Source organism: Phodopus roborovskii, unplaced genomic scaffold, assembly GCF_943737965.1.
Source record: "Phodopus roborovskii unplaced genomic scaffold, PHOROB, whole genome shotgun sequence".
In the NCBI taxonomy this organism is placed as follows: Eukaryota; Metazoa; Chordata; class Mammalia; order Rodentia; family Cricetidae; genus Phodopus; species Phodopus roborovskii.
Genome location: NW_026126461.1, coordinates 8,959,850 through 8,976,682, shown reverse-complemented (window position 1 = coordinate 8,976,682; position 16,833 = coordinate 8,959,850). Strand labels below are relative to the sequence as shown.

The 16,833-nt window shown below is 37.3% G+C and overlaps 1 protein-coding gene across 1 annotated transcript in view; it reads left to right on the top strand.

Annotated features, from left to right (window-relative positions):
• The window catches only part of Slco4c1 (solute carrier organic anion transporter family member 4C1), a 49,353-nt gene that overhangs the window by 28,259 nt on the left and 4,261 nt on the right, over positions 1–16,833 (top strand). The window contains exons 7-12 of the mRNA XM_051190859.1: positions 527–671; positions 1,045–1,240; positions 6,287–6,440; positions 9,043–9,233; positions 14,410–14,474; positions 15,706–15,843. Coding sequence (XP_051046816.1) covers positions 527–671; positions 1,045–1,240; positions 6,287–6,440; positions 9,043–9,233; positions 14,410–14,474; positions 15,706–15,843 — 889 coding nt within the window. The remainder of the gene's footprint in view (positions 1–526; positions 672–1,044; positions 1,241–6,286; positions 6,441–9,042; positions 9,234–14,409; positions 14,475–15,705; positions 15,844–16,833) is intronic.

Here is a 16,833-nt window from a genome sequence, read left to right as displayed (position 1 = left end):
ATGAAAGAATTGGCAGTAGAGGTACCTATGCAGTTTAACTTCATGTCTATCTAAGTCTCTTAGTTACTGAGTCCTATAATTACAATATTCATTCATGCTCAATTTCAAGTTCTCCATTTAGTGGATACAGGAATTTAAATCTATTTGAAGTAACATAACAAGGGGTGGATTTATAGCATAGATATTTACTCTAATCTCAGAAAAGGGAACCTTCCCAAATGGCCTTGTGCCATCTCCCCTGGTCTCTTGAGGGCAATCAAGGCATAATAACCCAAATAGTGAGTCACGAGTCACTTATCAATTCCCTAGGTGCTCTACATATAAATGTCCTCTCTCTCTCTCTCTCTCTCTCTCTCTCTCTCTCTCTCTCTCTCTCTCTCTCTCTCTATCTCTCTCTGTGTGTGTTATTATACTTTCCTGCTGGAAGAAAGTCCAAGTTGAAATGTTTGCATTTATCATGCTTCTCTGTCAATGTCATAGTTTGCAATATAATCAGCTATTCACTGAAACTGTATTTTTTCCTTAGAATTTGATGAGGAATACTGTCTTTATATGTTTAGTTCTATCAACTACTTCTGAAGCATTAGTTACTACGGGATTTGCCACGTTTTTACCTAAATTTATAGAAAATCAATTTGGAATGACATCCAGCTTTGCAGCTACCCTTGGAGGTAAAAACCTTTCTTTGTTATCACTTGGTGGACTGGTCTACCTAAGCACGTTGCTTTTATTGAGAGAGTAGGTCATTTCTGAATAGTGCATACTACCCAAAGTTTTGGGTAGAAGTTTCTGATTCTCTGAAGTCAATGTTCTATGTCAAGCTAACACCGACAAAAGTGGGCTAAGAAGAATGTATTAATTCTGTTAATATTTAATTTTATTTACCTTCTACCTCCTGTATCTATGACATGTTTTTGTGCATGTGTTTTTGTGTCAGGCTTCTGACTGTGGAAGCCATGGTGGTGCTGGTTGTGATATTTTCCAGGTGTCCATATGAGTAACTGAGCATAATTGTGTGTTTTTCATTATCTTACTTCTCATTAGGGGCTGCTTTAATCCCTGGAGCTGCTCTTGGTCAAATCTTAGGTGGTGTTCTTGTTTCAAAATTCAAAATGAAGTGTAAAAATACAATGAAGTTTGCATTGTTTACGTCTGGAATAGCACTTATGCTGAGTTTTGTATTTATTTATGCAAAATGTGAAAATGAGCCATTTGCTGGTGTTTCTGAATCATATAATGGGTAAATATATTTCAATGCTTTTTACATTAATTATGTATTCATTTGCAAGTATTTCCTTTCTCAAAACAGATGATTAGGAATTGCCTTTTGAAAACAATGTAGATGCCTTTTGTTTGTTTCAGTGCAAGATTTTATGGAAATTTGTCTTTTTTGTTTTATTTTGTTTTAATTTGAATATTTAGTGTTCTCTCTAAAGCTGTAGGTGTTAATTAAGTCGGCAGTTTAAGGGCAAGGTGTTTGGCTGGAGGATTCAAAAAGGAAAAAAAAAATATGCAGAGAGTTTTTGTCTTGTAGAGATTCATATATAATAGGGAAGAAGTCCCAAAACTAGCAGGTCTTCTCCAAACTGTCCTGTGATAGCCCCTTCCAGCTGGTTTTCTGCAAACTGTCCTGTGATAGCCCCTTCCAGCTGGTTTTCTGCAAACTGTCCTGTGATAGCCCCTTCCAGCTGGTCCTCTGCAAACTGTCCTGTGATAGCCTCTTCCAGCTGGTCCTCTGCAAACTGTCCTGTGATAGCCTCTTCCAGCTGGTCCTCTGCAAACTGTCCTGTGATAGCCCCTTCCAGCTGGTCTTCTGCAAACTGTCCTGTGATAGCCTCTTCCAGCTGGTCTTCTGCAAACTGTCCTGTGATAGCCTCTTCCAGCTGGTCCTCTGCAAACTGTGATAGCCTCTTCTACCATCAGAGGCCAGGGAGATCCTGCTTTCTTTTGCTTGACCTCCCCTCCTCTAGCACTTTTCTCCATCCTCTAGCAAACCCATAGTCTTTGTAAGTTATTTACTTTGATTATTTTGTTATAGCTACAAAAAAAAAAAAAAAAAAAAAAAAAAAAAAAAGGACTATGGCAACATCCTAAAGAGAATTTAACATTTTAATTTCCTACCAACTTCAATATTTTAAAATTGAAGCTATTCTTTTGATTTTCCAAGACAGGATTTCTCCGTGTAGCCCTGGGTTTCTTTGTGTAGCCCTGGCTGTCCTGGAACTGGCTGTGTAGAACAGGCTGTCTTCAAACTCACAGATCCACCTATCTTTGCCTCCTGAATGCTGTGATCAAAGCTGTCTCCCCATCGCTGGCAGACGTTATTCTTTATGTTAAAATTATCTTATTTGGGTTGAAGATACACTAAAAACATACTAAAATAAAACTAAACCTGCATAATACTTACTGTCCTATTTACTGTGAAATTCACATTAATTTTAGAGAAATAAGTGTCTTCTTGTACTATCCTCCAGACAAGTTCCTCCCTTTAGTGAGTTTTCTGGGCCAGGTTTGTTTTGCTACCAAATACTAAGCCACTAGCATAGATCAGGCAGGTGAGAGGTCATAGCAGTACATCTGAGAGCCTCATTGTGTTGTTTTAATTATTTCATGACCTTTGTATATGACTCTTGAGGGAGGTGTCACTCCAGGTATGGGATTTCATAACTTTGTGTAATACCATATTCACATGGCGTTAAATCCATTTAGGATAGTTTGCCAATAACAATAATCTTGATTTGTAATTATTCACGTGTTTGTAATTCTTTCAAGTTAATATGATGCTCAGTGTTCTATATAAATGTTTGGTTAAGCTCCATTACATTTAGTCAACACTTCTTCATGCTTCCTCTTATAGACAGTAAATTCTTACTCTCAAACAGAGAGAGGAAAACAAAATGGTGAATGAACAATGGGTTGGGTGACTGGAACTCTAGAAAGTTCTGTAGCATTCTCAAAGAGAGGTCTTATAATTTTATTTAACTATACTTAAGAAAGGCTTCATGACTTAAAGGAAAATGGGGCTTACAAGTTTCAAGGAGCTGAGAAAAAGGAAAGGGAGAAAGTACATATGGCCAAGTATATAAATGTTATTAAAAGTAAAGGCTACTTTTCAGCCACCAGTTTGAGTGGAATTGGGGTTACATGTCTGAAAATAAAAAAAAAAAAGGAAAGAAAGAAAGAAAGAAAGAAAAAATAAAACTATGGAAATGTTGGAAATATACTTTGGAAGCCAGATGTGGCAGTATATGCTTTTAATCCCAGCATTTGGGGGTCCGAGGAGGTGGATTTCTGTAAGTCTGAGGCCAGCCTGATCTACAAAGCAAGTCTCAGGATAGTCAGGACTACAGAAAGAAACTCTATTTGGGGGGGGGCAGGGAATAAAGAAGAAAGTAAATATACCTCAAAAGCATTTACTAGTCTACTAACACTTTTCTATTTTTTCATCACTTGTAAATTTTTATAAAATACAGAGACATTGACTGGAGCTTGATAATGAGGAATATGTGTTTCTTTCTTCATTTCTGCTGTGCTTTGCATAAAGTCTTCCTACACTATTAAAACTATCGTGAAACTGTATTACTAACTTAAGTTGCAAGGGCGATTTTTGTCTAGTCTCCTTTCTGTTGGCCATGGTAAGCTTTTTGTGGGCAGAGACTATCATCCTTTTGTAATAAAAGTGCGTTTGACAAAGATGCAGATGGCAGCGTTTTACAGGGCACAGCTGCATAAGAAGGTACTCCAGTCAGAAAGAGAGAGTGCTTCCAACATTGTATGTATTAATTCATTTGGGTGTGTGTGTGTATGTGGAGGTCAGAGGATGACTTGTGGGATTTGCTTCTCTCTAACATGTGGGTTCCAGACTCTGAGTTCAGTTCATCAGGTTTGGTGGCATAGGCCCCTACCACCTCAGCCATCTTTCCAGCCCCTTACAAACTAGCTTTTGATTTTCATTTCCACCCAATTTGTTTCCCCCCTTTCTATCTACATTGATCCTCTTTCTTCACAAACTTCTCCTCCTACTACTCACATACCAACATTTCCAGTTTGTTAGATTATTTTTTTAGAGACTATGATGTTTCATTGGTTTACATATTTCTTTTACAATTGCAGAATGATGCCTTTTCTATCTCATCTCTGGCTCTGGTTCTCTCTTTTAAGTTATGTTTCTACCATTCTGCATAAAGTAGCACATCTGAGATTTGCTATGTGAACATGAAGTGAACAGACTTCCCCAAACCTCGGCTTAGCTTTCTAGAATTGGTGAATTTTTAAGAGTGTAACATTGTACATTACAATGTGTATCACAGTATCATAAAGTTAGATATGTCTACACTCTGTATGGAAGATCTTATCACTATCATGATTTCTGTTAAATACACATGTAAGTGGACATGAAGATTTCTAACTTTGGGTCAGTTCTCCAACAACTTGAGAGTCTTAATATATGTAAAACCATAGTGATTATCTCTTCCTCAGAACTGTGATCTCCTCTGCTGAATAGTAGGTATGCCTTCAAATTCCTTGAATCAGCCCTTCATCATCTACCAATTGTCAAATCTTACTGATTATATGGTAAAAAGTTTTCTCCAATTTTTCTTATAGTCAAGTTGTATTTCAGTTTCCCTTTATATTTTGATCACTTGTTTTGTGTGTTATGACTGTTTTCCTTCCCTCAAGTTCATACTCTGTGCAACCTTATAGGAAAAATGCTTACTAAGAAAGTGTGAGAACTGAGGTCAGAATCCATGTAAATGTTGGATGAACACGCCCACCTACCTCTAATTCCATCACTCCAAAGACAGACTATGGGTCCCCAGAGTTGTTAGGCCAGCCTGTATCAGAGATCTCTGGGATTAGTGAGAGACACTGTCTCAATTAATAAAGTAATCAAGGAAGCTGTTCAATGTTAACCTCAGGCACATGGACATGTATTCACCTACACAGATGCAAACATGCACACACATCCATATATAGCATGCACATATCAAAACATTTTTTGGTGAACTTTTGACAATATCACTGGGTATATATTTATAATAATTAACAGTCATTGCTCTTGAACAAGGCCCTTGAAGCAGCCATTAATCTTGACCCTGACATCTTACAGGAACATTCCTCTATTTCATTCTCTGTTCCAGACACTATTTCTACTTCTTCTCTGCCCCATTTCTCCCCTTACAATCACCCACTGTGTGGCTATATTTTGTTCGCCTTTAGGCTTACCTAGGAGGTAGCTCCTCAGGTGTCCTTTCTCCAAATGTTTTCTCTTGTTAGTTGTCCTGCCTTGGAATTTCTAAAATGCATCTTTATGTATCAGGAAACTACAGTCATCAGATTAGCATACAATTAACCCACCTCTATGCCTCCACTGAAATCTTTCAGGAATGATGCTATCTTATTCAGCATACTCCCATTACTCAACATAAGGCCTACTTATCACCTGATTCAGACACATTGCTGAATGTATGAATAGGTAAGACACTAGGGACGCATTTTTGATCAGAGTACATTTATATTGGGACTTCTGTGCCCTCTATATCAGGACATCTGTGACTTCTCCCATACAGGAAGAGAGAGTATAACCAAAACATCATGAAGTCTGAAGTCAGGAGGTTTACTTTTTGCAAAGACAGATTCTGTGGTGATATGAAAGTGTTATACCATATCACTCTTTTTGGTTTAGAAATGTTGCTCACACTTTCTGGACAAAGCTACTTGTAACTTGTGCGTAGCAGTGGGGAATGCTACTAGTCAATCCACAGATCATCCACAGAACCAATAACTGTCACTGGGAAACTCTGACATTTACTGAGACACTCCCTCCATTTTATTTCTCTCTCTCTCTCTCTCTCTCTCTCTCTCTCTCTCTCTCTCTCTCTCTCTCTGTGTGTGTGTGTGTGTGTGCACGTGCTCATGTGACAGTTATTAATAGCATTTACTTGACTGCTTTCCTCCTTAGGGTTTACTCTAATCAAAATGCTTCCCCACCTACTCATTCATTCTGCAGTGTGTCTGAGGAGGTGATAAGTAGGCCTTGCATTGAGTAATGAGAACTCAAAGTTGAATAAGACAGCATCATTCCTCAAAGATTTCAGTCTAGGCATAGAGGTAGGTTAATTGTATGCTAAGCCTCACTGAAAAGCAGAAACTTTGCTTTATTCATTTAGTGCTTACGTGGTGAGTGACTGACTGAATGGGAGTATAGTAAGATACACTGTGTCTGAATTGTCCCTTAGGAGTAGCATCACAATTCTCACCTTCTCCATTTTTTTCTTGTTTACAGGACAGGAGAACTGGGGAATTTGACTGCTCCCTGTAATGCCAATTGCAACTGTCTGCGGTCCTATTATTACCCCCTCTGTGGGAGTGATGGGATCCAGTACTTTTCCCCCTGCTTTGCAGGTTGTATAAACTCGGTTTCAAGCAGGAACCCAAAGGTAGTTGTTTTTCTACTTTGCCTCTGTGAATCAGTGTGTGTTGTGTATTGTGATGGCATCTTGACACTCACAGTGGGCTACTCAACCTTCCTTCTGTTTGTTCCACCTCCCCAGTTAAGCAACCCTGGCCTCTTCCTCCACACAAGACTCCTTCCTTCATGTGTCAGGCAACCATTGCTGAACTCAGCAAGGCAATTACATTACCATTTTGTATTGCTTTTTTTTTTCTCAATTATAAGATTCTTGAGCATGGCTACTAATCAGTAATATAACAAAACTTGTTTTCAAATTTCCCATACCGCAGATACATTGTAAATCATCCAAATCATTAATTCAGCCTCAAATATAAATTTAATCTTTCAGTGATTTACCCAGACATTATTTCTTCTTAATATAATTGAATAATTTCAGACCATCCAAACATCTATTTTAGTAGGCAGAGTGCATGTCTTTCATGTGTAAGACACTGGACTTCCCCCCCCCATGGTGTACATTGCATGTGCTGGCATCAGTTTACCCACTTCCCAGCACTCAGGAAGCAAGTACAGGTAAATAGATCTCTGTGAGTTGGAAGCCAGCATGATCGACATAGTAAGACCCTGTCTAAAACAGGAAAGAAAAAAAAAATCAAAGCAAGAGAGCTTTAGATGTTAGCCTACAAATGGAGGGCCACCCACATTAAGTTGGAAGGGAGCACTGCTTTATCTTCAAGCACTCTAACACAATTTAGAAGTGTTGTCAATTGTCAGGAATCAAAATCCCACAGATGAGGTTGGCAGCAATGAAGAGCCAAAACTGCTGGTGAGGTGGGTGAGTCACTAGTATCTTCCTGTAGTTAGAAAGTGCACCATGAGTTGTAATTTAGGAAAAGTGGTGTGTGAGAGAAAGACACCATGCACAGGGTTCAAGCAGAGGGGTTTTTGTTTGTGTTTGTTTGTTTGTTTTTTAATTAGGGAAAGAGATTATAAAAAGGGGAAAGGGGAGGGGAGAGACTGGTCTCTGGGGACATGAGCAGCAGGAGAGAGGAAAGGGGGGAGGGAAGAAAGGAGGGAAGGGGATGGAGGAACAGACATGGAGAGAAAGAGAGGGAGAGAGGATGGGAGGTGGGCATCCCTTTTAAAAGGGAAAGTAGTGAATGTGCATAGGTGGCTGCAGCTGAGGGCGCATCCTGTCAGAACCCCAAGGGCAGGCCAGTACAGATGCCTGAATACTATCATCATGTGTGTGCCCAAGGAAGTCAGAGGAGGGTATTAGATGCTCTGGTAATGGGGTTACAGAAGGTTGGGAACCCTTGCGTGGTTATAGAAATTGAACTCAGCTGCTCTGCAAGAGCATCAGGTGGTCTTAATTACTGAGATAGCTCTCTGGCCCCAGAAACACTTTTCTTAGGAGCTATTTCATGTTGACAAAATTGCACATCTAATAAAATAATAAACACGCGTGTTGTTTTCGATCAATATTAATAAGTATTTCTCTGCCAATGACCCAACAGTTCTGCCCCATCCTTTGATGAGTTACACAATCAGTGGGACAGAGAAACCTGCGGTCAGCGTGCTCAGGCAGGGCCCCCAAAGTGGCTCAGTGAGTACAGCTGCTCGCTGTTCAGCATGAAAAGTTGAGCTTGAATACTAGAACCTACACGGCAGAGGTACAGGCTCCCACCACTTGTTATCTAACCTCCAAACATACTCTGTGACACACACTCACCTGCACACAATGAAGAAGTAAATGCCAGAGGAGTTTTAAAGTGTTAAGGCTGAGTGAGCTTGTTTTTATATGTACATCTGATTGATGCCTATGTAATAACAAATGCTGGAGGGTCATCTGTATAATTGCTCTTTCCAAATCGACACCACTGGTCCTATCTACCCCTGGGAAACATGAAAACACCACTTTCCTTGGTTTCCCCATTTCACTATGGTTCTGTTGTAAATGTTTATATTAAGGATAGCATTAGGATATACAATGCCTTTACAGTTTTTAAGTAGCTGATCTTTTTATTCTACAAAGGTAAAATGCTATTTTTTTTTGTTGTTGTTAGCTTCCACAATGTCCAGTTGTCATAGGTATCCATCCATGCCTACATGTAAGTTTATGAGAAATAACTAATAAGGTAGTTATATGTAAGCAGCCTTCAGTAAATATGGAGTAATTCCTATTTTTTGTTATCACGAATGCTATTAAGGGGAATGAAGTTGTATAGTATACTATGGCACTTATCAAGATTTTGGTGTTTTTTCTGTATATTAGTTCACATAAAAGATTGTAAGCATGGATGCCTCTGATGCTAGAAGAGTTAGTAGGAAGATATTATCTAGGCAGTTATGTTTTACTGAAAGTACTGTATGCAGAACATAAGAAAGTGTGCAACTGTTATAGTCGTGTCAAATTGTTTTATGTCATGGGCCAATAACAGGCTACAAGTTGGAGTAACAGCCATAACATCAAATATAGATGATTGGATCTCATACATGTGGCTAGTTTTTATGTGCTTAATTTCTCAAGGTTAATAACTCTCAGCACTACAGATGACAAAATGACATGAATATATTTTCAAAGTAAATAACAACTTGGGCATTTTTTCTTTTTAAATAAATTTCAGGTATATTACAATTGTTCCTGTATTGAAAAGAAAGCAGAAATCACATCGACTGTAGAAAGTACTGACTTTGAAGCTAAAGCTGGAAAATGTGAAACTCGGTGTGCAAACTTGCCCGTATTTCTTGGCATTTTCTTCATTATTGTTGTCTTTACCTTTATGGCAGGTACTCCAATAACTGTGTCTATATTAAGGTAAGTGTTGCACTCTGAAACTTGCATATCCTATAGAAGCATGTTGTGGACTCAGAGGTTCAATTGAGCGTTTTATTGAGTCAAGCAGTTTTGCCCTAATGCAGCATGAATTCTGGGACTGCATAGAAGCTCAGAGGTGTGAGATTTAAAGAAACTAATGTGTGAAAATGTCTTACTGTTGCCCATGTTACATTCATTGGGCATTTGTCTTTCTGTGGTTCACACATGGCCAGTGTCAGCTGGAGACTTGCTCAGTTGTGCGCAAGTATGGTGGCACCATCACAACAATCCTCATTCTAAATTACACAATAGGTGCTGATAAATCAACTCCCTATAAACTGCTAAGAAGGTAGCTTTCATGTGGGCATTGTTTATGCTTTTCATTTTGGGATTTTTTTCTTCCTTTAATGCTTTTAATGCTGTTTTTACAAGTGGCCTCTTGCCTAACAAACACCTGGCTTTTTTTTTTTTTTTCTTAGCAACTTGACTCTCAACATTTACTATCATTTATATGTTTTAATAAGTGGAAAGCATATGGATTCTAAATTATATTAAATACCTAATATTACCTGTGAGTTTGAGGTATTTAGTAAAAGGAATGATAGTTTGGAAAAATCATTTAAATTATATAAGACACGTTTTAACTACTTGCATATTTGTGTGTGTAGTCTTGTTTTGTATTTTTAGACAGTAATTCATTATGAACTCAGACTGGACTCAGACATGCATGGATTTTTCTTCTGGTTTAGGCTTCTAATTTCTGAGATTACAGGCTTGGGCTGTAATCTGCCTGGTTTACTTACTTGTTTAGAAAGAAAAATCTTTTTCGTCTCTCACATGACTCCCTTGTATGATATCACACATTATTGTAATTAAACAGTCATTAAAGAAAGAACTAATATTATTGAATTCAGAAATTGTTTTTCATTGCTTCAGTTTATATACTTATCCTATATGTGTGAGATTCCAGTCTTAACTTTAGAATAAGTTAGTATATTTGAAGCTTAGTTAATAGTGATACTTGAAGTACTAACTATAATAAGATAATGATAAAAATAATAGTAATAATAATAATAGGTCTGTGAAGAATTGGGCTGGGACGTTGATGGGGATCGCCTTTAATCTGTAGATTGTTTTTGGTAAGATTGCCATTTTTACTGTGTTGATCTTTCCTATCCAAGAGCTTGGGAGATCTTTCCATTTTCTTGTAGCTTCTTTGATTTCTTTCTTTAAAGATTCAAAGTTCTTGTCATACAGGTCTTTCACAAGTTTGGTTTGAGTCACCCCAAGGTATTTTATGTTGTTTGTGGATATTGTAAAGGGTGTTGTTCCTCTGATTTCTTTCTCAGCCCATTTATCATCTACATATAGTAGGGCTACTGATTTTTTTTTTAATCTTGTATCCAGAACAATTCTTCACAGATTTCAAAGGACAATACTCAACTTTATATGGAAAAACAAAAAACCCAGGATAGACAAAAACAACCCTGCACAGAGGCCCAGAGGCATGACCACCCCTGACTTCAAGCTCTACTATAGAACAATAGTAATGAAAACAGCTTGACACTGGCACAAAAACAGACAGGTAGACCAATAGAATCAAAACCCTGATATTAATCCACACACCTATGAACCTGATTTTTGACAAAGAAGCTAAACTGATACAATGGAAAAAAGAAAGCATCTCCAACAAATGGTGTTGGCACAACTGGATTCTGACATGTAGAAAATTGCAGATAGATCCATATCTATTGCCATGCACAAAACTTAAGTTCAAATGGATCAAAGACCTCAACATAAATCCAGCCACACTGAACATCTTAGAAGACAAAGTGGGAGGCATGGGTTGAATTGGTACAGTAGATCTCTTCCTGAACATAACTCCAGTAGCACAGACACTAAGATTGACAATCAATAAATGGGACCTTCTGAAGCTGAGAAACTTTTGTAAGGTAAAGGACATAGTCAACAAGACAAAACGGCAGCTCACAGAATGGGAAAAGATATTCACCAACCCCACATCTGACAAGAGAACTAATTTCCAAAATATACAAAGAACTCAATAAGCTAGCCACCAAAACACCAAATAATCCAATTCAAAGGTGTAAATGCAATTCAAAACAGCTCTGAGATACTATCTTACACCAGCCAGAATGGCTAAAATAAAAAACACCAATGACAGTTTATTCTGAAGAGGATATGGAGAAAGGGGTACACTTTCCAGTTCTGGTGGGAGTGCAAACTTGTGCAGACATTTTGGAAAGCAGTCCAAATGGTAATTTCTCAGAAAAAATGGGAATCAATTTACCTCAAGATCTTGCAATTCCACTCTTGGACATAAGCCTAAAGGATGCACATTCACATAACAAGGACACCTGTTCAACTGTGTTCATTGTAGTGTTTGTAATAGCTAGAACTTTGAAGCAACCTAGATGCCCCTCAACCCAAGAATGGATGGAGAAAATATGGTACATTTACACAATGGAATCTTGATATTCTCAGGCAAATGGATGGAACTGGAAGAAACCATCCTGAGTGAGGTAACCCAGTCACAGAAAGGCAAGCATGTTATATACTCACTCATATATGGATATTAGACATAGAAGAACAGATTACTAACCTACCATCCACAACTCTAGAGAAGCTAGGAAAAAAGAAGGACCCTAAGAGGGACATACATGGTTCCATGGAGAATAGGTAAAGGGACAAGAGCTCCTGAGAAAATTGGGAGCATGGGGGAAGAGAGTTAGGAAAAAGAGAAAGGGAGAAGATGAGGGGAGAGGACAACATGAGGGATCAGGAAGACTGAGTCAGGGAAGAAAGAGGAGAACAAGAAAAGAGATATCACAATAGAGGAAGCCATTATAGGTGTAAAGAGGAATCTGGTACTAGGGAAATGCCCAGAGATCCACAAGGAAGACCCCAACTAACAATCTAAGCAATAGTGGAGAGGCTGCCTTAAATGCCCTTCTCCTATAATGAGATCGATGACTACCCTATATGCCATCTTAGACCCTTCATTCAGTAGCTGATGGAAGCAGAAGCAGCTAAGCTAAGCACTGAGTTATACTCCTGAAATCCAGTTGTAGGGAGGAGTGATAAGCAAAGGGGTCGAGACCATACTGGAGAAATCCACAGAAACAGCAGATCTAACCAAGTGAGAGCACGCAGGCCCCAGTCATAAACCTGGGGGAGGGAACCAGCATAGGACTGGACCTAGCTCTCTGAATGTGGGTACCAGTTAGGAGGCCTGGACAGTCTATGGGACCTCTGACAGCAAAACCAGTGCTTATCCTTGGTGCACAAATGGGCTTTGGGAGCCCATTCCACAAGGAGGGGAGTCCTCCCTGAAATGATGTGAGAGATTTTGATGATCCCCCAAGGAAGGCCTCACCCTTTTAGGGGTTGGATCGGGGTGGGATGGGGAGGTCAAAATGTGGAGGATAGGAGGGAGAGGGAACTGGGATTGATATGTAAAATAATATTGTTTCTAAACTAAATAAAAAAGGAAATAATAATAATAATAATGATGATCTTAACCCAGGTGTGGTGGTATCTGCCTATAATCCTTGCCAAGAAAGAATTTCTTTGTTTTGGTTTGTTGTTGTTGTTGGTGGTGGTATAGACGCTAACTTAAATTGCTTTCCAGACTCATTGCAATGAGTAGTCAATCAAATTTGTATGTACTACTATTAAAAAATATATTGTAATGCACATCTGATATGAAATTATTACCATATGTTAATATCCACAGCCATTATCTTACAGTCACCATTTTTATACATATGCAGATAAATAAATAAATATATATATATACACACACACATAATACATGCATATATATACACATATATGTGTTTTATATATACTTTGATATAAGTGTTGAATTTATTTTTTTTGCATATGAATAGAGAATGTATAATTTTCTGAACGTGCCAAATATATGTTCTTGATGTCCTTGTCAAACAGAAGTTGCATATACATATGTGTGAGCGTGTATGTGTTTTGTTCCATTGATCTCTGTGTACATTTTTATGACAGAGCCATATTTTTTTATTATTATAGCTTTGTTATTGTAGCTTGAAATCTGGTAATAATATGCCTCCAATTTTGTTCTTATTGACCAAAATTGGGATAGCTATGCTGGGTCTTTTCCATGCGAATTTAAGATTGTGTTTTCTATTTTTTTGTGAACAATTTCATTAGCATTTTGATGGGGATTTTATTCTAATTGCTTTGGAGAGTATGGGATGTAAACAACATTATTTTGATTTGTGAACATTACAATGCCTCTCAACATCTTCTTATATTGTTTTGATGTCCAAGACTTTTTTTTTTCCATTTGTTTAATCCCAGGTATTTAGTTACTTTTTTATTTTATTGTAAGTGGGTTTTTTTTCCTTAGTTTTCTTTATGGATATTTTATAGTATGTAGAAATGTAACTGATTGGTAATGTTGGTTTGGTATCCTCGAATTTATTCATACAAATATTTCTTTTTATGGAGACTTTATTCCATCTAAAAATGGAGACAGTTTCTTCCTTCCCAATTTGTAGGTATTTTCTTTGATTTTGTTACCTACTTCATCTGTACAGAATTTGAACACTGTGAGAGTGGCCATGCTTTCCTACTTCTACTCTCAGAGCATTGACTATATTACCCATGATCTTTTTCATTTGTAACTTCTATCTTGCTGAAGAACACCCCCACCCTGTGCCTAATCTGTTCAGAGGTTTTATGAAAGATAGATTTTGTAATTGAATGCTTTTTCTGTCTTTTGATTTTTGAGACAGGGTTTGTGTATCTCTGGCTGTCCTAGAACTCACTCCATAGGCCAGGCTGGACTTGAACTCAGAGATATGCCTACTTCTGCTCCCCAAGTACTGTGATTAAAGGCATGCACCATCTCAACTGGCAAATTGGATTTCTTTTTCTTTTAACTTTGTTGAAACTCTGAGAGGCTAATGACTTTTGGTGTTAGTTTTAATTCTTTACTACTGATAAAATTGTTCTTGTGTAATCCTGGGATACTTTCTTTGTATAAGATTTTACAAGTATTTTAATATGAACAGCATTCACTTGAGTAGAAATGCTAAGCTGATTTCCGTGTGAAAGTGTGATTATGATTAATATATGCCCTGAGTTTTCTTCTTATTTGTTTGGAATATGTTTGCAGGTGTGTCAATCACAGTCAGCGGTCTCTAGCATTGGGAGTACAGTTCATGTTACTGCGGTTGATAGGTATGTTATGTAAAAACATTAGTATGTGCTGGTTTGGTTCATTAATGTTACTTAGACATTCAGATATGTTACACATAATGAAAGATAAAGGAAGTATAGTTGTCATTGATGGAAGCTGTTTTCCAACATTCATGACATAGCACTGTTTACATGACACGGGAATACAGCATCTCACCTGTCTGAATTGTTATCTGTTATTTCTAACACCATGGAAATATAACCCCATGGGAATATCCAATTCATTTGAAATATGAGTTATGGATCTCAGAATTTAATTTATTTCTCACCACCTTTTATTTAATAGCTGAGCATATTCTTTGGCATGAATTATTATATTAATATTTTCAGTCTCCATTTGTTTGAATTCACTACTATGGAATATATAGAGATGAAGATTGCTTGTATGTAGACACGCATTGCTTCTTGACATGTGTGTGTGTGTAAGAGATACTCCACTACATGCCTGTGTGCGAACATGTTTGCTCATACACACATTCATGTTACATTATACACACATACCCACATTTGTGTGTATATGAATAGGCATGAAATATACAAACAATGCATATAATAGTTTATCAGCTATTCTGCGCACTGAAAATATTTATCTTTATTTTCTAAATCTGACATAGCCAGTTGCAAAGACAGATTCCTTTGTTACCTTATGAAAGGAGTAAACTAAAATATTCACTAAAGTAATATTATAAAAAGCTAGGGAAATGGGCTTTTGTAAGCTGTTGCTACATATAATGTATTTGTGGATATAACTGTATTTGCATCAATTTAAAGATTTTGCAGATTCTCAAACATTACTTGGTTCCTTACTACTACTCATAGTTTTGTATCAGATAAAAAATCAAAATAAGATATTTTTCTGTGTTAACCCAATATAAGATTAAAATTGTCTTCAATGGTTTTAACATTTATTTAGTGTATTGTATGTGTGTGCATTGTGTGGGAGGACACATGAATCACGTGTAGAGGACAGGACAGCTTTCAGGAGTAAAGTGCCCTTATTTGATGACCCTCTCACTGGTCCCAGTGATAATGATTTCTATTAAAGCACTGTTATGAATTGTTTAGAAATATATTATTGCATATAATTATTTAAAATATTTGTCAATTTTTATATCCCTTTTATATATGAATGAATTGGCTAATGGATAGAGTAGGCCTATTGGTTATGAGTTATAATCTTCACCCATTTTCATTTTGCCTTTCATTCCTCTAGGCACAATACCTGGACCAATTATATTTGGCGTCACAATAGACAGCACATGTGTTCTGTGGGATGTCAATGAATGTGGAGTTAAAGGAGCTTGCTGGGTTTATGATAACATCAGGATGGCCCACATGCTGGTAGCCATAAGTAAGTTGACATCTTGGTAACTTTAGAGTGGACTAATGTGAATCATGTTGTTAGCTATTTTCAGTTCAGGCCATTCTGTGGGGGAAATCCTACATTTCTGACGCTGAAACATGATATCAGAGGTAAAAAAATACAATTTTCACTTTCTGTGTATTTTCATTTGCTATTTTAGAGCAACTTCTCTTAAATGTTTGGGAAAGTATACACAAAAGGTGAAAGAAACTAGGTAAAACGGTAGCAGAGGAACGTCCTGCAGCTGCAAGAAGTATTTTACCATTCGTAGCTTTTCACCATGATCTTTAATTCATTTGGTTGATGGTAGTCTATACCTTCTTGGTTAAGTGATAAATTCAAGATAAGATTAATAAAGTATGGTATACATCTAGAATGTAACAATTTGACAGTGAAACATTTCCTATCAATGTAAGACATTGCAATGTTTAAATATAGAAAACTCTTAGTTGGGCATAATGGCACACAGCTGTGATCCTGAAATATGGGGAAGCTGAACCCAGATGATATGTATGAATTTGAGTCCAACCTAGGCTGTATAGTGAGTTTCAGGCCAGTTTGAGCTAAGAATGAGACATTGTCTCTTACACACACACACACACACACACACACACACACACTCAGAGAGAGAGAGAAGGAAATGTCAAATATACACATGTCATTTGGTTTTCATTGCTATGATTTTTAACACATGTCAAGATATACTTTTTACTCTATATATAGACCAGAGTATACTAGCAATATACTAGCACAATATCTACTGAAAAATAAATAATAAATATGCAAACTCACAATGAGAGAAAATATTAAGTAGTCTGGATACAATTAATCTCATCAGTTTTTACCTACTATGCAAATTCTTTTTATTCTACTTGTTCATAAAATTTCCTTGATGAGGGATGAAGACTGCACTTAACAGTCAGTGGGTATAAGGACAGATGTTTAGCTTCTTGTTAGGCTTCTGGCCTACATGAAGAA